Here is a 22,343-nt window from a genome sequence, read left to right as displayed (position 1 = left end):
CCTGGTGCAGGAGCCTAAGGACCTGTTCCCCCTCAGAAAGCACAGAAGGGGGGCTTCCTTCTTCCTGGAACATTGCTGAGGGAGGGACCCCGTTGTCCCCACTTGCCACTGAGAATAAAACCAGTAAAGAACCAAGAGCTGGGACGCTGGTGCAGGTCTGGGACCCGAGCGCTCTCAGGGCTCGGCAGCTCCTCCCAGCCTTTCTCTGGCCTGGCCGCGACCCTGAGCTGGAGCCGGTGCCCACTGTGGCGGGAGACCTGGAGTGGCTATGGGGTAGTGAGCTGGTGAGGCCAGCCCGGCCGCAGCCTGCAGGGCCCGGGCTCCGCACATGCTGGATCCGAGCTGCCTGACACCCGGCCAAGTGACGGCCCGGGGTGGACAGAGAGCAAGGCTCCGTCTGGCTTCCAACCATGTCGGCACCTGGGTGGGCTGCAGGGGAGAAAGGGAGAGGGATGGGGCGAGAAGGGGCCTCAGGGCCCGGCTCCTGCTGCCTCCAGGCCGCTTCCAATGCCCGACCCCGCTCCCCAGGGTAAAGCCCGGAGAGCCCTAATTTATGGCCCACCTCGACATGCGGCAGCAAGCCTTCCTTTCCGGCTGCCAGAGCACCGAGCCAGAGCCTGTTCCGCGGCACGCCGGGGGCCAGGGCCCTGCCGGCATTCTGAGGCTGCCTAAATCACTGGGTCCGACAGGCGGCGGCCGGCGAGGATCAGGATTCTTCTCTGGTCCCCGCCACAGGCCCCTGCTCTGCAGACTCCTGGTGGCCTGTCAGCCACCTGTCGCCTGGGGACAAAGCTCCTGGGCCAGCCCGTCGGGGGTGCTCGGCTCCAATGCCCAAGAATTTGGAGTCAGGCCGTGCGTGGGCCCTGGGTGTGTTTTCCACATGCTGTTGGCTTTGGGGCGGGGGGCGCCCAGAGACGGGATGGCCTGTGACCTGCAGGGGGCGCTGCAGGAAGGGCTGTGGGGGGCGGTGCCCGGCTCCGGTCTTCAGGGCCAAGCTGGCGCCGCAGGCCCACTCCCCTGCTGGGCTGCTGCTGGCACGTCAGTCACCCAGCCCACCAGGGACGGGGCTTCCTCCCAGAGAACAGGAGAGGAGGGGAGGGAGACGCACACAAAGAATACACACAGAATTTATTTTCAGTCGCATCTGAGCCTGCCCGCGGACGGGGGGGGGGGGGGGGGGGCGGGCTACACCTTGGGCGCCACAAACACCTTCCAGCCCTCCTGCTGGCCCATCTTGAGCAGCGCGGCTGTCATGCCCATGTACGCACAGGCGGCGGCTCCGATCCCGTAGCTGTGAGCTGCCGGAGTTGGGAGGGCGGCGTCAGGCGCCGGGCGGCTCCCCCCGACCCCCGCCTCCCCGGGGAACCCAAGAACACGGCCTTCCCGCCAGGCTTAGGGGCTCGGGGCTGTGGGCCCCGAGGATTAAGTCAGGGGCCCCTCTGGCTGAAGATGTGTGTGGAAACCCGGGAACCGAGGCTGTCAGTCCGGGTCCAGGGAGGGGGACCCCGCGCTCGGTGGAGCCTCGGCCGGTGCGCTGGCCGCAGGCGCCAGGCCCTGTGTTTGCTCTGCGGACCGTGAACACGGGAGCGCAGAACGGCCCTGCTTGTCCGAGGGCTGTCGCTGGGCAGGGAGGCGGGCCTGCCGTGTGCAGGGCTCACCCCCTTGGCGGGCTGGGGGTGTGTGTCAAACCCCAGGATGCACGGGCCTCCCTCCACCGTGCCCTCCCTCTGCCTGACTGGAACCCTCCAACAAGCACTGGCAGACTGGTGGGCCAGGGCAGTTGCCAGCTCCGAGGCTACGGGAGGTGGAAAGAGCAGTCTGCTCCTGGTTCCAGGTGGCTGCACTGTGCCAGGCTGGTGTGGGGCCCCCGCCCTGCCTCCCACTAGGGAGGCATGCTCTGCTGGTTCCCAGGTGACCTCGCACCACCCAAGCCCCCTCTCTGAGCTAGTCTGTGCATCTCCAGGTGGGGATGGTGAGTGTAGCTCCCCTGCAGGGCTGTGTGTTTGGCCAATCAGGGCTCTGGGTGCTGGGAGAGGGACGGCAATGCAAGGACCATGCACCTTCTCCATGCTCATGGGGCAGAGACAGACAGTGGCCTTGTGTTCTCTGACAAGGTGCAGAAAAGGAGAGTGATAAGGAATGAGGGCAGCGGGGGGTCCCAGATCATCCACAGGTGGGTTTGGACAGTGAAAGAGGGAGCTGTGCTGACATCTGGGTGAACAGCACTCCAGGAAGTGGGCACAGCACATGCAAAGGCCCTGGGGCAGGACTGGGCCTGGCTTGGAGGAATAGCAAGGCGGCTTGTGTGGCTTATACAGAGTGACCAAGGGGGCGAGAGGGAGGAGGGGAGGGTAGGGGGATGTGGCAGGTTGTGCAGAGCCTTGTGGGCCAGGCTGAATGCCACAGCAAGCCACAGGGGGGTATACGGGCTTGGTGAGATAGACATGCAGTAGGTGCTTAAGCAAAGCAGCTCTTAGTATTACTGAACTGGCTGGTGGCAGAGGTTCAAAAGCACTGGAAGGTTTCACGGGGACTGCCCCCTCCTCTGCTGGGGTGAGCATCCCACACACCTGGCCCCTTCCTGGCCCCTGGTCTGGGATAGAATGGGGGGTTGTGGTCAGCAGAGGTCAGAATGGGGGGCTCACTCACTGCGTGCTCCCAGGGTCAGGCCTCCGGCACAGCCTCCGATGAAGTAGTTCAGGGGGTCATCGGGCTTCTCTCGGACCTGAGCGCTGAGGCAGGACGTGAGGCCAAATATGGCGCCGATGGCAGCTGTTGGGGTGCGGGGGTGAGCGCTGAGTCAGGGCCCAGGGGCCAGTGCCAGGAGGGCCCCTAAGGAAAAGCCAAGGCTCGCTCACCTGCAGTAAATGTGTATCGCCCTGTCCTTGCCACTCCCTCTAGGAAGGAGTCCGGGGGCTGGAGCGTGACACTGTAGGCAGAGAAGATCAGGCCTGTGGGACCAGAGAGGGTGAGGTGTGTGGGACCAGGACCTGGGCGCTGAGACCAGGAGGGGCCCTGGTGGGGGGGAGGCCCCTCCACTATCAGAGAAACCCTCTCTCCCTCTGTCCCCATGGCACCCAGAAGGAGGTTCCTAGCACCACCCCTTCACCCAGGAAGGGACTGTTCTGAGGTTTACCCAGGGCCCCACAGCTGCTGAGCAGCCACAGTGGGATTCCAACCCAGTCTGCTGGTCCAAACCCTGGGCTCTCACCCCTACCTCCGGGCCCCAGGCCTCCCTCCGCAAGGCCTGCCCAAGGCCTGCCCGGGGCGCCTTCGCTCTCCACAGTGCACCGGTCCAGCTTGCAGTGGACACGAGAACAGGCCCAGGGCCCAAGTGGCTGGGCTGCTCTCTGGCCTCACGTGCCAGCACAGACAGCACAGCTGAGCCCCACAGGGCTTGGCACCCAGGCCCTGCTCCCCACTCCCAGCCAAGGCTGCATTCTCCCATGGGGCCCAGGGCTCCTTGGCGGAGACTTGGCTCCCGGGGCTGCCAAGGCCTGCTGCTCGTCACCCTTGGGCCCCCTCCCTGCTCGCAGCTTGGGCCTGGGCCCATCCCTCACACCTGGCTGGCTCAGCAGCCGCTCCCGCCCACCCGGCCTCGCCACTCTGGTCAGCTTTTCCATCTCTGCTCGCCCTGGCCTCCCTGCCCGACACTGGTTCTTGCGCATGAGGGGCCCGGCAGGGGCTGGGCCTGGACCCGAGCGCCAGGTGGGTGGTGAGGCCCAAGGCTCTATCCTGGGGCATCTTGAGCAAACACTGGCCCAGGCTGCTGTGTGGGTCTGGGGTGAGGCCAAGGCAAGGCCTTGGGCAGGTGCCCCGACCAGACCCTCCTCAGTGGGGGGGCAGGCCAGGGCCCACCTGGCTGGCTCCGAATCACCAGGAACCGCCCAACACGGAGCTCCCCGGATCCTCCAGCTGACCCTGCTCAGGGCAGACAACACACCCCTCCTCTCCCTACAGAACCCCCGCATGGCCCAGTCACCACAGGGACCTCCCAGGGCCAGCCCGTCCCAATCTGTCTGCCAGCTCACATTCCACGCTGCACACAGACCGTGCCCCCGCCATCCTAATCCCCTCAGAAATCCTAGAACTGGGAGTGGATGAACTGTCTCCTAGCAATCATCCAATATGGTGACCTGCCACAGCCCACCCTCCCCACATCCTGCGACCCCCAGCACATGAGGATCTCTACTGACTCGGACCTTTCTATGGCCCCCCATCACCCTGCAAAAGGCCCCCTTCCCAACTCCCACCTGCTCCTGGCTCTCTCTCAGCCTCCAGCAGTGACCTCCAGATACAGTGCACACTCGACCCTTCATTCATTCATTCCTTCCTTCACAGTGACTGCAGGTTGTCATTCCTTTTCACAGGCACTGTGTGCCCACATTCATTCATTCATTCATTCATCCATCCATCCATCCATCCATCCATCCATCCATCCATCCATTCATTCATTCATTCTTCCATTCATTCTTCCATCCATCCAGCTACTTCATTCACTCACACATTCATTCAGTTGCTGTATGCCCTAATTCACTCATCCAGCCACCCATCCACAAGAGTTACTAGGTGCCTTCATCCATCCATCCATTCATTCATTCATTCATTCAGGGTTACTGTGTGCCCACAGGGTGCTGATGCTAGGGGGTCCAGGCTCCCTGCCCTCCGGGGGCTCACCATCTCAGGAAAGCCAGACAGGAAACAAGAGTGTTCTCTCAGTGAGGCCTGAGGGGAGGCAGGGAAGGTAAGGGAGGATCCAGGAGCCAAGTCCTGCACGTTGAGTGGAGCTGGCCAGTGAGAGAGAATGTAGGCGGGCGAAGGAAGCAACACACACACACACACACACACACGCACACACACAGCGATACCCTCGAAGGCTCACAGGAGCTGGAGACCACCACAAATCCGAGTCTCTCAGTGACTGCCTGACACGGCACCTCTGTCAAAGTTCCCACCCACACTCTCTCAAAGACCTTTCAGCAAGCCCCCGCCCCCACCCTGGAGGCTCCTCACTCTCAGCAGCACCCCACTCCTGAGATGTGCTCAGTCTCCCCCAACAGCCTCCTGAGATGTCAGTCCATCCCCGTGAACTGTGCATTTGTGATCACATGTGCACTCCCACTCAGAAACACCAACATTAATGTCTTTCTCAGATTCAAAATCCCTTAAACCATCCACTTCCCCTTATCTCCCTGAAGGCCCCACGTGCCCCTCAGGCGACCCCCTCCTCCTACTTTAATTCCCCTTTAGACACAACCATGAGCCTCCACAAAGTCCTGCCAGGCATTCCCCAATGTCAGCATTTCCCTATAAGAATGTGCCCGAATAAGTTCCCCCTACAGTGATCCAACCCCGCACTGCGCAACCCTCTCCAAAGGCCCCCTAGAGACCCTGCCACGCACCTCTACTGTCCCAACAACTCGCCACTCAAGCAGACTCCACATCATTCATCCGCAGGGACTCCCCATCCACCCTCTCTCCTGAGGCCCCTCCACAAGGATCCTGCACGCACAGTCCCTGCCCCAGCCACCCTCAGGAGCAGATCAGGAGACGTGGATTTGCATACTGGCTTGAAAAGACCCTGGGATAGTTAACACACCTCTGTGACCTTCAGTTTCCACCTCTGAGAAATGGGCACGATAATCGTTGATCTCAGAGAATGGAGTGATGATTAGGTTTACCTTGATCCAAATGCCTCCCAGTGGAGACTCAACTTCTGCCAGGCCTCGTTTCAGGAGCTGGAGATATGGAGGTGGCCCAAACCATCATTCATACTTCTCAAGAGAGACTGGAAGGGGCGAGATGCTGAGGTGTCCCATGCAGAAGAGTGCTAGGGCCATAGTCACCTTATGCCCTCCCAAGGCTACCCTTATAGTAGCCCCTGACCCACCTCACTTGTGACCTCCTCCGCACCCCTACGGCCCCTCTGGTGGTCCCAATAAAAGCTTCAGACACCCCTAACCATCCCGCTCTCCTGAACCCTAAAAAGACTTCACCTCACACTGGAACGTTCTCAAACTTCTGTACCCCCGAGACACAGCCATGATCCCCCCAAATAACCTCAACTTACCCTGTTGTTAAGTCTCATGAATCCCCAGCTCCTTCGACACCCAGTAAAGGCCCTCTGCCACTCAAAGACGTCCCCAGAGCCTGGGGTTAGCTTCAACAGGAACCCCCAAATCCCAGCCCCCAGCAACCGCTTCTGACGACCCCAGTGGCCCCCCTGTCACGTGTACCATTTCCCGGTGCCCTCCAACCCTGTCGGACCCCCTTCACACAAGAGGTCCTCAAGGCCGCCTCAGACATCCCCACGACGACGTGTCACCCCGTGTCACCCAGCGCTCCTGCGACCCCCTCGGACAGCTCCCAGTGACCCTGTCGCCTTCCTGCGCCCTCTGAATTAGTCCGACACCCCCACAAAGTCTATCCCGTACAAGAGCTCCCCAGCGACCCAGGGCCGCCCCAGACATCCCGGCGACAACCTTACGGCACCTGCGAGATCCCCAGCGCCCCAGGACGCCCTGGGACAGCCCCCAGCGACTCTGTGACCTCCCTGCGCCCTCTGCCCTCGGGACCCGGCCGAGGTGCTCACCAGCGGCACCACTGACTGTGGTGCTGGCGTAGGTCTTGCGGTGGCACTCGGTGCCATCGGGTATGTCCAGGTATTGCTGAAGAAGCGTCCGCGCCATGATTGCACACCCCTGGCCCCGCACCGGTGTCCAAGGGCAGCCGCCGCTCGTTCTCGCGAGACTTCCTGGGCGGCGCGCGCAACCTCTCGTGCGGAGGGGCCGACAACAAGCGTGCAACTTTATTGAACATCGCGGACACAGACACGGTCGCGCGCACGCGCAGAGTCGGGACTGGCGTAAAGGAAGCGCGCGTGCACCCCCAGCCGCCTTCAAGAACGAGAAACTGAGGTGAGCCAGAACCAGTGAAGGCAGATCTCACTAGTTCCAACTCAGAAGGTCCTAGGTTAGGAAGGGTTGACGCCCGGAGGTGGGGCCTAATCCAGGGGCGGGACTATGACCGGTACTAGGCCTATCTCCAAGCGCAGATTCGGGCGCGGGGCGGGGCTCCACTTGATAGGAGCAAGATGTAGCCCTGGGGCGGGGCACAGCGCAAATGTGACCGCTCCCAGCACCAGCATCTGCGTGAGTCTGGGGGTCTGAACCGCGTGCGACTATTTTGGGGCGTGGCCAGGTTCGAGGGCGGGCAAAGGTACCGATCCCAGGGCTAGGATTTTACGGGACGCCACTCGTGCTCACCTTGTGGCTGGCTTGTCCAAGCCCTGGGACGGAGGAGGTCCGCGCTAGACTTGGGGGCGTGGCCAGAGCCGAAGACACGCCCCGAAAAGGACTTGGCCGAACCGGAGCTGTGCGTTTGCTTAAGGGGCGTGTCCGTGGCCTTCCGGGTGGATCTGAGAGAGGCGAAGCCTGGGGCGTGGCCAGGCTTGCTGGGCCGCAGGACCCGGACCAATGCTGCTGGTGTTGGTTTCTCAGTGGGGCGGGGCCTGTCTCGAAGGAGTGACCAGTCCCGTTGCGGGAGCCTGAACAGGGAGCGCCATCGAGGACTCAGGCCCACCTGGGGGCGTGGTTTGCCAGAACCTTGGCCAATCTTAGAGTTAAGCCGGGCTCAGGGGCGGAGTCTCGAGGTGCCGGGACCAGTGAGGGTGTTTGGGTTTGAGGAGGGCGCGACCCATCCTGCCGCGGCCAATCGCGCCGAGGTCCTGAGGGGGGCCTCTGGGGGCGGGGCCCATCGGGGGCGGGGCCAAGGGGCGGGGCCGGGGCCGGTTCCGGGCCGCCGGGGACCGCGCGGGGGCCATGTCGGCGCCGCAGCCGCTGCAGATCCGCGAGGCGAACGCACACCTGGCGGCTGTGCACCGGCGCGCCGCGGAGTTGGAGGCGCGGCTGGACGTGGCGGAGCGCACCGTGCGCGCCCAGGCCGAGCGCCTGGCTCGCCACGACCAGCAGCTGCGCGCTGCCCTGGACGAGCTGGGCCGCGCCAAGGACTGGTGAGGCCCGGGGCCGGCCGGGTGGACTTCTGGGAGGTGGGCGGAGGCGGAGCGGAGATGGGAAGGGGAGGAGAGGCGCGGGAACCGCGTGCAGTCACGTGTAGGCTGGACTACTGGTGGGATTGAAAAAAAAGAACACCCAAAACCTCGAATTAGTCACCAGCATGCTAAGTTAAGAGGTGTCACACAAGTGCGGATTTCTAACTTAAAACAGAACCCATTTTTCCACAATGCAAAATCGGCTCTTTCCGAGTGGTGCAGGGGTCACCGACCTCCTAGGCATTGAGATCCATGGCAGGTTCTGGAGCAGGGGAGGATGGGATCATACCAGCCGTTTTTGAAGAACCCCTCTAGTTTTGAAGAGGCGCTGAGGATTGAAAGGGATGAGACAAGCGCCCAGGGAGGAGGGAGGTCAGGGGCCCAGGTGGGAAAGGAGCTGGTTGGATTCATTCATTCATCTTTACTGAGTACCTACTGTGTGTCAGGCACTGTGCTGGGCGCTAGAGCACGTAAGTGAGATCTACTAGCACAGTCCTTAGGCAGGCACATCACTAGGCAGTTACAACGTGGGGTAGTTGGGGTCGTGATGGAAGGGCACATAGGGTTGAGTGGGCCTAGATGGAAGGCTTCCTGGAAGGGGAGCCATCTAAGCTGAACAACAAATAGGAAAAGATGTAGGGGACAAGGGAATTGCAGGGGAGCGATTAGAGAGTTTTCGTCTTCTTTGGCTGCCATTACAGAATACCACAGGCTGGGGGCCTTAAACAACTGAAATTTTCTCCTCACAGTTCTGGAGGCTGGAAAGTCCAACCGACAGATTCAGTTCCTGGTGACAGATTCTCTTCCTGGCTTGCAGATTGTCATCTTCTTGCTGTGTGCTCACATGGCCAGAGAGCAAACTCTCTGGTGTCTCTTCTCACAAGGGCACTAATTCTATGAGGGCCCCACCCTCATGAGCTCATCCCAAAGGCGCCATCTCCAAATACATCACACTGGGGATGGGGGCTAGGGGTTCAACATAAGATTTTGAGGGGACACATTCAGTCCATAACAAGGGGGTCTTGAAGCAGTGGTGAGGAGCTTGGCATTTATCCTGATGGTGACGGGGAGCCCCGGGAAGTCAGGGGCAGGGAGGAGGAGAATCGCTGGTCCCCGCAGTACCATAACTGCCCTGTCTTGCCTTCTGCCAGTGAGCTTGCCGCTCTCCAGGAGCAGCTGCTGACCTCCGAGGCCACTGTCCACAGCCTGCAGGCTGCTGTGCGTCAGAGGGATGAGCTCATTGGGCAGCTGCAGCCCCGGGCGGAGCTGCTGCAGGACATCTGCCGTCGCCGGCCACCCCTGGCCGGGCTGCTGGCTGCCCTGGCGGAGGCTGAACGCCTGGGGCCCCTGCCAACCAGAGACCCCAGCCACCCACTCCCTGGTGGGCCCAGTCCACGCCTTGCCAACAGTACTGGGGAAGAGGAAGACAGGGACCACCTCCAGCCTGCAGTGTTTGGGACCACTGTGTGAGCCCTGGAGCACAGATTTCACAATGGAGACAGAGTTCCACTGCTGTGGGTGTCCTCGGGGGTCACCAGTGTCCCAGAAGGGACCCCGTGGCAGAACCATAATCCTTTCCAAGCATCAAACCTGCTAAAAAGTCATAGGTTTCAAACAGGCCGCCCAAGGGCCAAAGGCATATGGTTAGCCTGGACAGGTTTTTTTTTTTTTTTTTAAGATTTTATTTTTAAGTAATCTCTACACCCAATGTAGGGCTTGAACTTAAAATCCTGAGATCAAGAGTCGCATGTTCTACCAACTGAGCCAGCCAGGCGCCCCTTGTTTTGTTTTTTGTTTTTTAAACAAAACTTTACATCAGTCAACTTGTTGAAAGATTGGCAACATTTTACAAAAATCCGGATTTCTGGCTTCAGTCTTGGCCATGCCTGCTTGGATCTGAGCTCAGGATACCCTCTTTAGCCAAAGTGTGAGGTCCAGTTGGCTCCCTCATCTCTCTTAGGGCTGGATGTCTGGCCCCTGAAGCATCTGAGTTTGAGATCTCTCTTGCTCGTGGGGGCAGATGTATCAAGTTTTTCTCCCCCTTTTTCCCCTGCCCTGATCTTCGTTCCTTCTGAAGCATCCTTCATCCTAGGCTAAAGCTTTTTCTTATTCTTCATCCCAGACCAGAATTGGGAACCTCAAGCCTTGTGCTGTTTTGCAGTGGCTGTATGAAGATGGATTTTGAATCCTAGATTCTTTCCCCTAACTCTGTCCTTCCCTCAACGTTTAACCCAGAAGGGAGAGCGTGCGTGTGAGACATGCTGACATGCTGGCGGCCAGGCTGTGCTGCCCCAGGGAAAACTCAGGCATCCCTCAGCCTTTCCACTGGCTGTTCCCTCTGCTTAGACTGCTCTTCCCCCGGATGTCACATGCCCCGTTCCTTGTCACTCAGATCTTTGCTCAGATGTCACCTCCTCGGGGGGGGGGGGGGCTTCCCTGCCTACCTTATTGGAAGTAACCCCGTCCCCTGCTCTTACCCATTCTGTTTTCTTCACGGGACGTCCTGTCATCAGAGTGTAAGCTACCTGAGGCAGGGCTTTTCTTCATCGCCAGCGCCAGGTGCACCCTGGGGCCTCGGTAGGAACAGGATGGGGTTTGTGGGCCCTGAAGGGAGCTGGGAGCCCCTAGCACATCTGATGAGGCCCCAGCCAGTTCAGCTTTTGTAGCAAGCAGCCTGCTCCTTTTTATATTCCCTAGAGAATTTATTTTTAAACTCCTTATTTCTATGCTGCCCTTCTTGGCCAGAGACATTCAGGGTGCTATTATTTTTTAAATCAAACCAGGGAACCCTGTGCCTTTCTCTGCCCAGCCGAAGTGCCCAGCCTGGTCCCACGCTAGCCCTTTTCCCACCTCCTTACTCAGGGAACTGTCACACCAGGAACCACTGAGGGGCAGGGCCCATTTTGGCCTGGAAAGGTCGGGGTCTGTGCCCAGCCCTCAGGATGGTGCAGCCTGCCCGCCTGGCATCTAACAGTGACCCCTCAGTGCAGTAACAATGGCCCCATTTTCTCTGGATGAATAGGGGGGCTGCTTGTACGAAGAGAAGGCAGGTTGAGGCCTGTCTGAGCTTAAGAATAAATCGGATGATTTCCTGGCCTTGGTCCTTCCTCCTTTCTTCCTGTGTGGGAGCTGGAGAGGTGGCCTGGTGGGGCCCTGCTGGGCGGGGAGACACAGTTACAGTCACAGGCGCTTGTGTCTAGTCTTTGCCGCCCAGGCTGGCCCCATTTTATAGCTATGGAAAGTGAGGCTCAGGGGGGTGAAGTAAACCGGCCTCGGGGTCGGGAGGGCCTGGGCCACTTCCAGTTTCTGGAGGGGTTACTGTTAACATTCTGATTCTCTTCAAGATGAGGAGATGCCAAAACAGTTACAATAATTATGGTTATATTTCACACTTTTCTATGGAAAAAACTGATTTTTGTAATCCTCATGAAAAACACAATGGAGTAGTTCTCTGCCTACTCGAAAAGTTATGGACTGCAGTGAGCCGCCAGAATGTCACTGCAGTTTCTCCTAACACTGACAGTGTCTAAGTCCAGGCTTTGGAAAGCCTCTGGTGACCTCTGGGTCTCTGCAGCAGATGGGTCCCCAAACGGGGCCCACGTTTTAGGCCCTGGGAAATCCAGCGTCATTTTCAATCCTGTCGTTCGGTGTAACGCTTAGTCGATGTCTTGATCAGAGGCCTTCTGTGATGATGGCCTCGGTGCTTCTTGGATGGCGTCGGGGGCCAGGGCCACTTCTTCACTTGGTACTGCAGTCCCCTGGCTCCCCCAGCTTGTTAGGAGCAAAACCACCAAGTGTGGTTTGAGAACTGAGAAACCAACCACCGAAAGACCCACATTGACAGAAATCCCACACTGGCCCCTAAATAACTACCAGGAACTGCTTTGTCGGACTTAATGCTGAAACAGTCTGTAAGACTGCTGCGTCCTGGCTCAGCCACACTGGTCTGAACACCAGGCAAGGGGACCCGTGGAGCCCAGGGAGGAATTGGGTCTTAAGCCTCCTCGGCATGGCCTTGCCTCTCTCCGTCAGGGGCACTCTGGCCATCTAGGGCTGTCGCCCACCCCTCCTTCTTGTGGCCAGGGAGGGGACCACCGCCAGTCCCCATCTGGGTCTGGCTCTATCCCAGACCTGGGCACTGTGAGGCTGGGGGTGAGCAGGGCAGAGGGTGGGCAGTGGCGCCAGCAAAACACGGGCCTGTCCCTCTCGGCCCTGCCCCCCTGCCCCCCGGGGCTGTGAGGCACTGGCACAGTGTGGGTTACGGCCGGGGCCCCTCCCAGTCTCCTGAGCCACCGTCCCTTAGCAACAGGCCTGCTAGGCAGGACGCGCTGCCAACGCTGGGCAGAGTGGGCAGGAGCCAGAGGAGTGGCCGTCTGGACTCCAGTACAGTTGAAGGCCAGGTGAGCAGGTAGCTGGCCAGGGCAGGCTTGCGGCACCGGACCACAGCCTGGTCAGCCGAGTCGGAGTCCTTCCTCGAACTCTCCTCCAGCCAGTTGCCCAGCCAGTCTGACCCGGCATGGATGCTGCGGACGCCACTGTGGAGAAGCTCCGGGCACAGTGCCTGTCCCGAGGGGCCTTGGGCATCCAGGGCCTGGCCAGGTGAGCTGTCCCCTTGAATCTTCTTGAGCCCCAGCCCCAGGGGCCACTTTTTAACTGCACCCCACGCCCCTCAGGTTTTTCCGCCGCCTGGACCGGGACAGGAGCCGATCCCTGGACTCGGGGGAACTCCAGCGGGGCCTGGCTGAGCTGGGGCTGGTGCTGGACACTGCCGAAGCGGAGGGCGTGTGCAGGCGCTGGGACCGTGATGGCAGCGGGATGCTGGACCTGGAGGAGTTCCTGAGGGCCCTGCGGGTGAGGCCCTTTGCCCTGCTGTCTGGGGGGTGCTGACGAGCTCTCCGCGGGCTTGTTGATGTCAGTGCTGACCCTGGATGCCTGGAAGCCCTGGTGCTCCGCACTAGACCCCCCCAGTCATGACCTGCTCCTTTCCAGCCCCCCATGTCCCAGGCCCGGGAGGAGGTCATTGCAGCTGCGTTTGCCAAGTTGGACCGCAGCGGGGATGGTGTGGTGACCGTGGATGACCTCCGGGGGGTGTACAGTGGCTGCGCCCACCCCAGGGTGCGAAGTGGGGAGTGGACCGAGGAGGAGGTGCTCCGCCGCTTCCTGGACAACTTTGACTCCTCTGAGAAGGACGGGCAGGTGGGTGCCCACAGACACCCCCCCACCCCCTCTGCCCGGGTCTCTGGTCCCTACTTAGAGCCTGTCCGCCCCCAGGTCACGCTGGCTGAATTCCAGGACTACTACAGCGGCGTGAGCGCCTCCGTGGACACAGACGAGGAGTTTGTGGCCATGATGACCAGCGCCTGGAAGCTGTGAGCTGTGCACACTTGCTCAGCCAGCCCCGCCCCCGTAGTGTAGGACCCCCACCCTGGCCCCCCCTGAACCAGGTCCTCTCTCACCTGGGCTTCCAGCCAGGCAGCCCCTGAGGTGGAGGCCCTAGGACTGGCTGGATCAGGTCTCCGAGGACCCAGCTTGGCCACCAGGTACAAGTGGGACAAAGTTTCCAAGGATGGGTCACTGGTTCAGGACCCCCGGGAGCAAGGCCCTCCCTGTCCATTCTGTGCAGACTCCCCTCCCCCCTCCCCCCAGGAGCCAGTGTTGGCAGGGAAGCAAACAGCTCTTCTGTGAAGCAAAGCTCAGCAGGGAGGCGGCCAGTCTTGGAAGGCAGCCAAGTTTGGTCACCTGCCCGGACGTGGAGTGTGGGGCAGGGGCCAGGGGCCCGCAGACAGGCCAGGTGGCTCTGGGACGTGGAGGCTGTTCCTGGCCAGTCTGTCTGGCTTCCTGAGGCCCCTGGGGCATGCAGGAGGCCAGGGTTTTAGTTAAAAGTTTTAATGTAGTTCCCAAATACATTTCATATGACAATCTTACATAAATGTTCCAAAACACATGGGCATTATCTGGTTTTACTTGTCACTAGTTGGCTAAGGCTTAAAGCAGAGAAGTGTGACTGGATCTGCTGGGAGGGCCTTTGGTGTCTTCCCACGGCTCAGGCTCACGCTGCACACAACCGACCCGAGGTGTGGGTGGCACAGCTGTGGAGACCAGGCCTTCCGCTCACCCCGAGGGCGGGGCTGGGCACTTTGCTCGGAAATCCCTCGGAGCCCTGTGCACAGGGCCCTTCTTCACAGGCCGCCCCAGGTGGGTGAAGCCCGGCTGGCTCCTGGCCATGCTCCAGGGTGGTGGTGGGCACGGCACCCACTCCTGTGTGTGCTGTGAGTGTGGGAGACGGCCGGTTGCCTGGAACCAGCCCCCTGCCCCCTCCTCGAAGGTCCTGCTGAGGTCCCCCTCTGCCTCTCACAGGGGCCCCTGGTCCTGGATGGTCTTGGGGGCAGTGACGTCGTCCAGGGCTGGGCAAGGAATGGCCAGCAGCAGGAAGGTTTGCCTCTCGGTGCCAGATGATGGGTGACTGACATGATGGGAAAAGGCAGGAGGGTGGGTGGAGACCCACCTAGGTCCAGTGACCCTTTTTTAGATAAGCTCTTTCCAGGTCTGGGGCCCAACACCTCAATACCCCACGACTGGGCCTGGAGCAACCCTGGGTGGGGAACAAAGTGGGGGGGGGGCTGACTCCCACCCCAGCACAGAGGCCAGGAGCCCGGGAGGGAGGAGGAAGATGTGGCCCAGGACAGAGCTACACCCACTCAATGCACAGGAGAGTCTGAACCTAAGAAACCAAACACAAAGCCTTGGGGGAAAAAAATCTAAAAATATAAGCCCCAAATCAGAGTGTGGGAAACTGGAAATACGGTAGTTAACAGAGCATCCAGCAGGCCCAGTGTTTATACTTGTGTGGACAGACCCGGTGGCCTGGATGGGCGGCGGCAGAGAGGCCGGGGACATGAGGAGAGAGGGGTGAAGAAACAAGGTGTCCCAGTCCCAGTGAGAAGCCGTGACAAGTCTTAATGTGCCATTTCAATTCAAAGGAGGGGAGGGAAGAAATGTTCTTTTTCGTTTTGCTCATCAATATGATGAGGTCTCGTGTCCCAAACCACATTCAGGCAGTTCCCGAGTCTGCTTCTGAACGGGACATGCGGATCCGAACTGTGGCCAACCCAGCGGGGAGTGTGGTTCCCGAGCCCCGCGCCTCCACCCTGCTGGCGGGGCGGGGCGGGCGGGCGGGCAGACAGACGGACAAAGCAGCAGGCTCGTGGGCAGCCGGCTCCCGGCGCTATGTGCTTCCGGCCGTCTGCCCCTCCCCTTCCTCGCCAGCACCTGTTGGGAAGCAGCGGCCTCACCGTCAGGTCCCCACCCTGGGTGGAGCCCCAGCCCCTTGGGTCAGGCTCCCCATCCCCTCCAGGGCCGGGACCACTGGCTCACCGCCTCCAGTGGCCCCCGATGGAGCCAGGACGTCCTCGTCACTGTCGTCCTCGTTGGACGGGGCTGCCCCAGGTTCAGGGGCAGGCATCTTGGCTTCCTGCTCCTGCTCCACACGGCTGCGCAGGGCCAGGATGCGGTGGTGCAGGGCTGCATACAGCTGGCCCGTGTCCTTGGAACTGGCCTGGGGCAGGCAGAGGGAAGTGGTGGGTTGGAAGATCTCTTGGTCAGGGTGGCTGCTGCCCTCCTGTGGTGGAAGCCATAAGCCCCGGGCTGTGTCTGGGCCAGAGCCCGACCCTCTCTCCTCAACAAGCTCACGGGCAGCAGACTGAAGCTCCTGGGGCCCCAGGGACCGTCCTTCCCAGCGGCTTGCAGAGCTTGCAGCTGGGATGGCACTCGGTGATGCAGGCCCACTCCTGTCTCTCTGCCACCGATCCGTCTGGACACTGGCCGGCCTAGAGGCCTCCCTCTTCGCTCCCTGGCCCACGCCCTCAGAGTGCCGACCGCTGCACCACAGAGCACCCCCCAGAGGGGCAGGACTTAGTGCAGGCCCACAGTGGCCTGACTGCGTGTGCCCGGGAACCTCCCTCCTGTGGGAGCTCAGGAGGGCACAGCGCTTGTCCAGGGCTCTGTTCAGGCACTTCCTTTCCCCAAGAGGTCGGTAGTAGCCTGTCCCGGCCCCAGGGCTACTCACTGAGATCAGGAAAACCTTCACGCCCTGGTCCTCAGTGTCCATGGCTGTGATGCGTATGCTCTTTTCACTGGCCTTGTCGATCTGCATCTGGGCCCAGAGCTTGGTGTTGAGGATCAGTCGCAAGCTGCCCTGGGTCCGCATCACTGCAACGGACAAGGCCACTCAGCCCTGGCCCCTGACCCCCACCCCACAGCCAGCTATGAGAACGGACACATTCTGGAATGAAAACACCACAAGGGTGAAATCCCACAATTCTCTCAAGGTCCACATAAGCTGCCCACCAGTCTGCTGAGCCACAGCATGCCCCACACTGGGGGCCAGCCCTGTACCACCCAGCTCCCCCATGGCCACGTCCATCACGGGGAGATGCCAGGATGGTGGCTCCCTTGGAAGGGGGATGATTAGGTTGGAGGCAGGGCCAGAGAGTGACATTTGGGGGCTGTGTGCACTTTCTTTATGACACACTGCCTAGAAGTTGATGCCCCCTGATTGGCCCCACTCACAGGCCGAGCCCAGCCCTTCCTCTGCAGTTTTCTTAGAAAAAAGGTTGAGGCCCAATGGCTGCTTAGAGCTCCCAAGAGGGAGACAAAGAGACCGAGAGCAACATATGGTGGAGAAAAAGAGGGTACAGACCTTCTTCCTTCTCTGGAAGTACACATCACATCTACCCAAAGCTGCCGTCAGCCTGCCTGGTTTATCAGAGCTCATCCTCCCCGCAAGCGCCCTGACCTTGTGGACATGGTGACACCTTGTCTTCCCACCAGCCCACTTCTCCCCATCCCAACCTGGGCCCCCAGATGGCCCCAGACGGAGCAGCATGGGCCAGCTCAGGGAGGCTGCGGGGTGGGGTCCTGGGCTCCAACTGACCAGATCTCCCTGTGTCCACTCCCCAAGCCCTCTGTGCCCAATGGGCCCACCTCCAAAGCACACGTGGAGTAGCTGGGACAGGCTGGGGGAAGGTCTATGACAAGGACCACAGGCTGTATAGGGCTGTTTGATTTCTTATTTTCCCTTTCCACCATAAAACCACCAGCACTTTGATTATTAGAAAACAAGTTCAAGAGCTCTGAGTTGTTTCATCTACTGTCACACTCACAAAGAGGAGAGTCACAGAAGAGCTGGCAGCGAGAGCCTTGGGATAGGGCCTGCGCCTACAGGCCGCCAGTGCTGGGGCTCTCCAGTGGGGACCTGCGTGGGGATCCTGCCCTCCTGGGCCTTGGGAACTCTGTGCCATCCCGGGCCCTCTCCAGAGACCCCGCACTGCAGCTCACCTAGTCGGGACTGGAGCGTCCCGTCATCAGTCGATGCCATGTCGTTGAGCCTGAGCAGCCCCCGGCCTCTCTCCACCCACGACTGTGAGGCCTTGTCAAAGACAAACAGCTTACACTGGATCTGGAACACAAGGCGGCCCTCTGGGTAAGCGGGGCCCTGGCTGGGTGGACACTGGTGTGGACAAACTCTGGGAAGCCTCGATCTAGCCTGAGTGAACTACTAGGTAGGGGTCAGCCAACGATGGCCCAGGGGGCACATCTAGCCCTTGGCCAGTTTTGTGTCCTGTCCTCCACCTAAGATGAATTTTACATTGTCAGAGGAGCACGAAAGAATCAGGAAGGAAACGAAGATAAAAACCAGATACCCATGAGATACCACCTCGCACTCACTAGGATGGCATCACAAGCCAGGTAACAGCAGGTGCCCGGGGGGGGGGGTGGGGGGCGGGCGGTTGGTGGACAGTCAGTTTACACACGGCTGGGGGGGAACGACACATGGCGTGGCTGCCGCGGAAACGTGTCCCTCACAGTGTTACATGTGGAATCGCCGTGCGGCCCAGACACCCCACTCCTAAAGATCTACCCAAGAGAAATGCCACGCATCTGCACACACCAGACTGTACACAACGTCCACGGTAGCACGATTCATACTAGCTAAAAGCTGGAAACCTGAATGTCCCTCCACGCACGTCACTCGGTGCGGCCCCGGGGATGGACCCCAAGCCCACGAGGCTCAGGGAGGGAACCAGACACAGAAGGACACACGGGGTGTGAGTCCACATGGGGACACGTCCAGAACAGGCTCATCCACGATGGGAAGGGGGCTCGCAGGGGCCGGGGAGGGCATGAGAGATGACTGCCGATGGCAGTTTCTTTTCTGGGGACTAAAATGTTCTTTTCTGATGGCGGTGGCAGCAGCGTAACTACGTGAACACACACTTTAAAGAGGGAATTCCATAGTATACGTGTTCTATCTCAATAAAGCTGTTCTATAGATAAAAAAAGAATACGCAACAGAGACCACGCCTGGCCCTTCAGAGTGTGCAGATCTTTACCAAGTCACTCTCTTTGCTCGTATGGATTTCACAGCAGTGCTGAGTGGGCAGAAGCAGTAGTACTTCTAAAAATGCCACATCAGAAACTCTCCAGTGCTCTACACATGCAGGTCACGGACACACATGCATGCACACAACAACGCAAAGCAGACGAATGAGGCCCACTGAAGTGGACGTGTTGCCCCAAGATGCAGAGGAAAGGCAGGACAAGTTTGGGGTGCATCTGGGATCCCGGTTCCCTAATAAAACACCATGGGGTGCCAGTGTGACCAATCACAGCCGTTCATTCTGGGTGCATTTACAACAGTTTCTCCCAGAACTATCGAGAATGCCTCAAAAACAGATCCTTCTCAAAAAGAAAGCGAGACTCGAAGGCCCTTAGCGCTCACTGAACTCTGGAGGCCCCGCCACAAGGTCCCGGAGGGTGGTGCACAGAGAGGCTGGGGGCTACGGCTGGCCTCTCACACCACCACCTGAGGGCCAGGAGGCCCACCAGAGCCAGATGCCCCCGGCCAGGCCTGCCTCACCTGTAACACGTTGCTCTCCGCCTCCTCCCCGGTGATGACTTCCACTTTTTCCAACAAACACTTCCGTGCTGTTGCCTTGGTGTAGGCGGCTGCTGACTCGGCCAGGGACTCTGAAATGTTATTAGCTAAACGACATTGACTATTTATTTGCCGGTGTGTGTGTGTGTGTGTGTGTGTGTGTATGTACGTCACAGGAGACAGAACAAAGGGGTTGGCTCTGCCTCAAGGGTGCCGGCTCCTGGGATGTGGAACGGACCCCAAACATAACAGCAATCTGGCCCCGGATGCTGTGGGGAGACCATCTGGGAGCTCGTAGCCAGCGTGGCTCCAGATCTCCCACTGCCATTCACTCGGTAGAGGACAGGAGGACAGCAGAGAGAGTCCACCCACAGAGCACCGAAGGGAAACTCCCCTCCCCCACCTCAGGGCAAGAAGGAAGAGAGGGACAGCCACCTCAACAGCCCTATCCCCAGAGTCATCCTGAAGCACCACGGCCTCTCTGTTTTAGGATGAACATGTCCCCTCTCTGCTTGCTGAAAACCAGCGCCCCTGGCTTTCCAATTCTGCCCCGGTGGCTGCCACGAGCTGGGGCCCATGTCCCTCCTGGGCGGGGGTGTGGGTGGACAGTGCCCGTCACGTGGTACCCTTCCCACGAGGTGGTGGGACCGCAGCATACCTTTCTCAGGGGTGGCCTCCTGGGATGAGGACTCGGACCCGGACTCAGCAGCTGCATTTTCCCTGGTGGCATCTGAACTGACTTCATTTAATTTGGGTGGGCTCTGCAGGGAGACGGAAGCACACGGGGAGGAGAGCATGTTTGGGTGCTCCTGGTGGGTCGGCTGCCGTGGAACAGGAAGCCCCTCTGCTGGGATGGCGGCTCTCGGCACCGTCTCCCGGGCAGAGGGCTTTTTTCTGCAGAGGGCCTTTCCTTCGCGGCTTTGGGGACCCACCCAGACCCGGCAGATGAGACTAGATAACCCCTCCGCAGGGGGTGCGTTCCAGCCTGGGGCCGTCTCCACACAACGATCCTCGAGCATCATGTGGCGGTAAAACCTACAGAAAAGCGCCCTCACGATGCAGGCAGCTTGGCCCTCCCAAATCCACCCTTCTCTGCTCTAGACGAACTGCCCTCCGAGTCCCCAACTGGGGCCTCCCCCGACATCTCGGGGAGGTACGTGCCACCAGCTGTTTATCTCTGTGTGAGGCAGCTCTTGGACCACTTTGTTGTAACAGGAAAAGGACAGTATTGATGCTCGAGAAAAGCTGCAGGAAGCTCCTTAATGTAATGTAGACTGAGACAAAGACGGAAATAATGAAGTGGGATGAAACAGCTCCTTAACCACACTCACAAAGGACACAAAGGGATCCTAGGCATTCGACAGGGAAAGAAAAGGAACAAAAATAAGGAAGCAGGTAAACAATTCCAGAACCCCATCCCAAGCTGGCCAGGCTTTCTGGGAGGGGAGACAGCGTGGCCATGGTGCGTGCAGGAGACACCTGGGACACTCTGCAGGGGCCCCTCCAAGGCCACCTCCCCAAAGCCCCTCCATGCTGCAGCCTCATGGTCAGGGACAGGGGTGCTGAACTCCCTTGGCTCCAGAGGTGGCTCAGGATTCCAGTCAGATGATTATCACTGCAGCTGGCCTCAGCCAGGAGGAAGCATGGCCCCACTTAAGGGGAAGCCTGTCCTAGGATGAGGCTAAGCTAGCTGGCAGAGAAGAACGGCAGGAAGCTCGAACACCAGCCCTCGAGAGCCTCCTGGTGCAACAACGCTGCCCCCCAGGTCTGAGCTGGGTCTTCTTTCTCTTGCAACTGGAAGCATCCCCATTCATAGGAGACAAGGTGGCAGCCATATTCACATGTCCCTTGCCCTGGGGCCCCAGGAAAAACAGTCCCCACAGGGGCCACTCACCAGCACACGCTCGCTCATGTTCTGGCCAAACACGAATTTGTTGCTGGCGGTGTCGGCACTATTGGTCGAGTTGTCTAAACTGAAGAGAAGGCACGCTGTGGGTGTGGGCACCCCGTGGGAGAGGGGAAGGCAGTGGGCACACTCGCATGAGCTGCACACACGTGTGCACGGTCAGAGTGGGTAAGGCAGAAAGCACAGCTGTGGGCACTGCCCAGCCTCCCCTCTGGGGGAGGGGCCCGGCATGCCAAGGACAGGTGCTCACAAGCCTCGGAGCCAGGGGCCCACTGCATGTGGGCGGGCACTACGTGCCGTGCCTGACGGCCACCTGTCATCCCCGAGCTCCTCGAGGCGGGTGTCCCCATCGGGGTGCATGAGGACAGCACCTGAGAGAGGCTGATCACAGAGGTCAGACCAGGCACCACCTACTTCCCCGAGAGAACCCACCAGTCCCTGGCCTGCACAAAGGAGGGGACACCGCCCACCCCTGGGCCACCGGCAGGTAACACTGGGTGACCTTGGAGCTGCAGTCACCATCACATTTCGTCCAGTTTAAGATGTCACAGCTCTAAGTGCATCCCAATTTGGGAAATGCTGCAGTGCAAAAAACGTGTCTTTAAAACAACATCCAATGTACTTTGCTAATCAGGGTCCAGGGAGCCAAGTGTGAGGTCACCACCATTCATGCCAGGCCTCTCTGAAGTCCACGCCCAGTTCTATGCACTCTACTGGCCTGTCTCCTAGGCAGGGACACACTTTCTCTCTGAAATATCCATGGGGCACCCAGGCCATTAGTGAGCACCACCACCAGCAGTGTTAACGACCAGCGAGCCCAAATCCAGGGTAAGGGGTCCCCACAGGCCGGAACCTGGCAGGTAACAGGAGGCAGCTAAGCAGCCACTGGCCCGCTGGGTTCTGCTCAGGGCATGAGATCTGGGTGACAGAGGTCACTCTGAGGCCAAGCAGAACTTGGGTCCTGCCTTGTCTGTCTGTTGAAGCATGCCATCCTGGCCACTCCACAGCTGTGCCCAGATTGGGAACAAAGCGAGGAGCCAGGGGTATCCAGGATTCTGGTGAAATCGGCTTCCTCCCACCCCCACCTCCATCCTGCCCTCCCCCTCCCCCCCCACGAAGGACCAGGCTGGCTCCTGGTCCAGCTGCTGCCTCCTCCCCGGGCCCCAAGCTCAAAGCGATGGACGGCCCTGGGCTGCTCTGAGGCTGGGCACCAGGCCCAAGACACACACCTGGAGCTGATATACTGAAGGAAATAGTTGGTCGCAGCTGGCGTTTCTGAACTGGGGTGTCCGGCATTCTCCATGTCAGCTACTTCAGTGTTCTCATTTGTTAACTGGGGAACAGAGAGGCAACACTTACTGCTCAGACAACCGCCTGTTCAGGACCTTTACAGCTCAGCCTGTCTGTACCCCTAGGCCACATGGCACAGCATGTGTGTGTGTGTGTGTGTG

General features: G+C 59.9%; 4 protein-coding genes across 23 annotated transcripts in view; 2 read left to right on the top strand and 2 right to left on the bottom strand.

The window, feature by feature from the left end:
• Positions 1-1,112: 1,112 nt before the first annotated feature.
• NDUFA11 (NADH:ubiquinone oxidoreductase subunit A11) lies at positions 1,113-6,791 on the bottom strand. The gene is made up of 4 exons (XM_045863230.3): positions 6,593-6,791; positions 2,859-2,951; positions 2,650-2,772; positions 1,113-1,298 (listed from the first exon to the last, which is right to left on the bottom strand). The coding sequence occupies exons 1-4, from the start codon at positions 6,687-6,689 to the stop codon at positions 1,186-1,188; spliced, it is 426 nt and encodes a 141-aa protein (XP_045719186.1). The 5' UTR covers positions 6,690-6,791; the 3' UTR covers positions 1,113-1,185.
• On the top strand, positions 6,785-13,992 carry CAPS (calcyphosine). Its single transcript, XM_045863227.3, has 5 exons — positions 6,785-6,917; positions 12,540-12,649; positions 12,724-12,901; positions 13,040-13,246; positions 13,322-13,992. Exons 2-5 carry the CDS (start codon positions 12,567-12,569, stop codon positions 13,421-13,423), a joined length of 570 nt encoding a protein of 189 aa, XP_045719183.1. The 5' UTR covers positions 6,785-6,917; positions 12,540-12,566; the 3' UTR covers positions 13,424-13,992.
• VMAC (vimentin type intermediate filament associated coiled-coil protein) lies at positions 7,765-12,544 on the top strand. The gene is made up of 2 exons (XM_045863229.3): positions 7,765-8,011; positions 9,202-12,544. Exons 1-2 carry the CDS (start codon positions 7,821-7,823, stop codon positions 9,518-9,520), a joined length of 510 nt encoding a protein of 169 aa, XP_045719185.1. The 5' UTR covers positions 7,765-7,820; the 3' UTR covers positions 9,521-12,544.
• Positions 13,993-15,001: 1,009 nt separating the features above from the next.
• The window catches only part of RANBP3 (RAN binding protein 3), a 52,579-nt gene continuing 45,237 nt past the window's right edge, over positions 15,002-22,343 (bottom strand). For 14 of the 20 annotated variants that reach the window (XM_045863216.3, XM_045863226.3, XM_045863221.3 and 11 more), the window contains 8 exons: positions 22,122-22,225; positions 20,881-20,959; positions 19,645-19,747; positions 18,969-19,093; positions 17,387-17,507; positions 16,116-16,258; positions 15,425-15,605; positions 15,002-15,319 (listed from right to left, as the gene is read on the bottom strand). In XM_045863216.3, coding sequence (XP_045719172.1) covers positions 15,276-15,319; positions 15,425-15,605; positions 16,116-16,258; positions 17,387-17,507; positions 18,969-19,093; positions 19,645-19,747; positions 20,881-20,959; positions 22,122-22,225 — 900 coding nt within the window. In that variant the 3' untranslated portion in view covers positions 15,002-15,275. The remainder of the gene's footprint in view (positions 15,320-15,424; positions 15,606-16,115; positions 16,259-17,386; positions 17,508-18,968; positions 19,094-19,644; positions 19,748-20,880; positions 20,960-22,121; positions 22,226-22,343) is intronic. The other 6 variants (XM_054505007.2, XM_054505005.2, XM_054505004.2 and 3 more) reach the window with 1 other exon arrangement.

Source organism: Mirounga angustirostris, unplaced genomic scaffold (assembly GCF_029215605.1).
Source record: "Mirounga angustirostris isolate CCGP_5_RB_7025 unplaced genomic scaffold, mMirAng1.0.hap1 SCAF_1, whole genome shotgun sequence".
NCBI lineage: Eukaryota > Metazoa > Chordata > Mammalia > Carnivora > Phocidae > Mirounga > Mirounga angustirostris.
This window is presented reverse-complemented; position numbering and strand designations above follow the sequence as displayed.

What these genes read in the sequence shown, in the direction of transcription:
- CAPS (XM_045863227.3), top strand. Translation starts at nt 12,567, where the DNA reads ATGGATGCTGCGGACGCCACTGTGGAGAAGCTCCGGGCACAGTGCCTG. An exon ending in AGTTCCTGAGGGCCCTGCGG is followed by an intron (nt 12,902 to 13,039) that starts GTGAGGCCCTTT and finishes GCTCCTTTCCAG; the next exon opens with CCCCCCATGTCCCAGGCCCG. An exon ending in CCTCTGAGAAGGACGGGCAG is followed by an intron (nt 13,247 to 13,321) that starts GTGGGTGCCCAC and finishes GTCCGCCCCCAG; the next exon opens with GTCACGCTGGCTGAATTCCA.
- VMAC (XM_045863229.3), top strand. Translation starts at nt 7,821, where the DNA reads ATGTCGGCGCCGCAGCCGCTGCAGATCCGCGAGGCGAACGCACACCTG. An exon ending in CTGGGCCGCGCCAAGGACTG is followed by an intron (nt 8,012 to 9,201) that starts GTGAGGCCCGGG and finishes GCCTTCTGCCAG; the next exon opens with TGAGCTTGCCGCTCTCCAGG.
- NDUFA11 (XM_045863230.3), bottom strand. Translation starts at nt 6,689, where the DNA reads ATGGCGCGGACGCTTCTTCAGCAATACCTGGACATACCCGATGGCACC. An exon ending in CACAGTCAGTGGTGCCGCTG is followed by an intron (nt 2,952 to 6,592) that starts GTGAGCACCTCG and finishes CTGGTCCCACAG; the next exon opens with GCCTGATCTTCTCTGCCTAC. An exon ending in CCTGACCCTGGGAGCACGCA is followed by an intron (nt 1,299 to 2,649) that starts GTGAGTGAGCCC and finishes CAACTCCGGCAG; the next exon opens with CTCACAGCTACGGGATCGGA.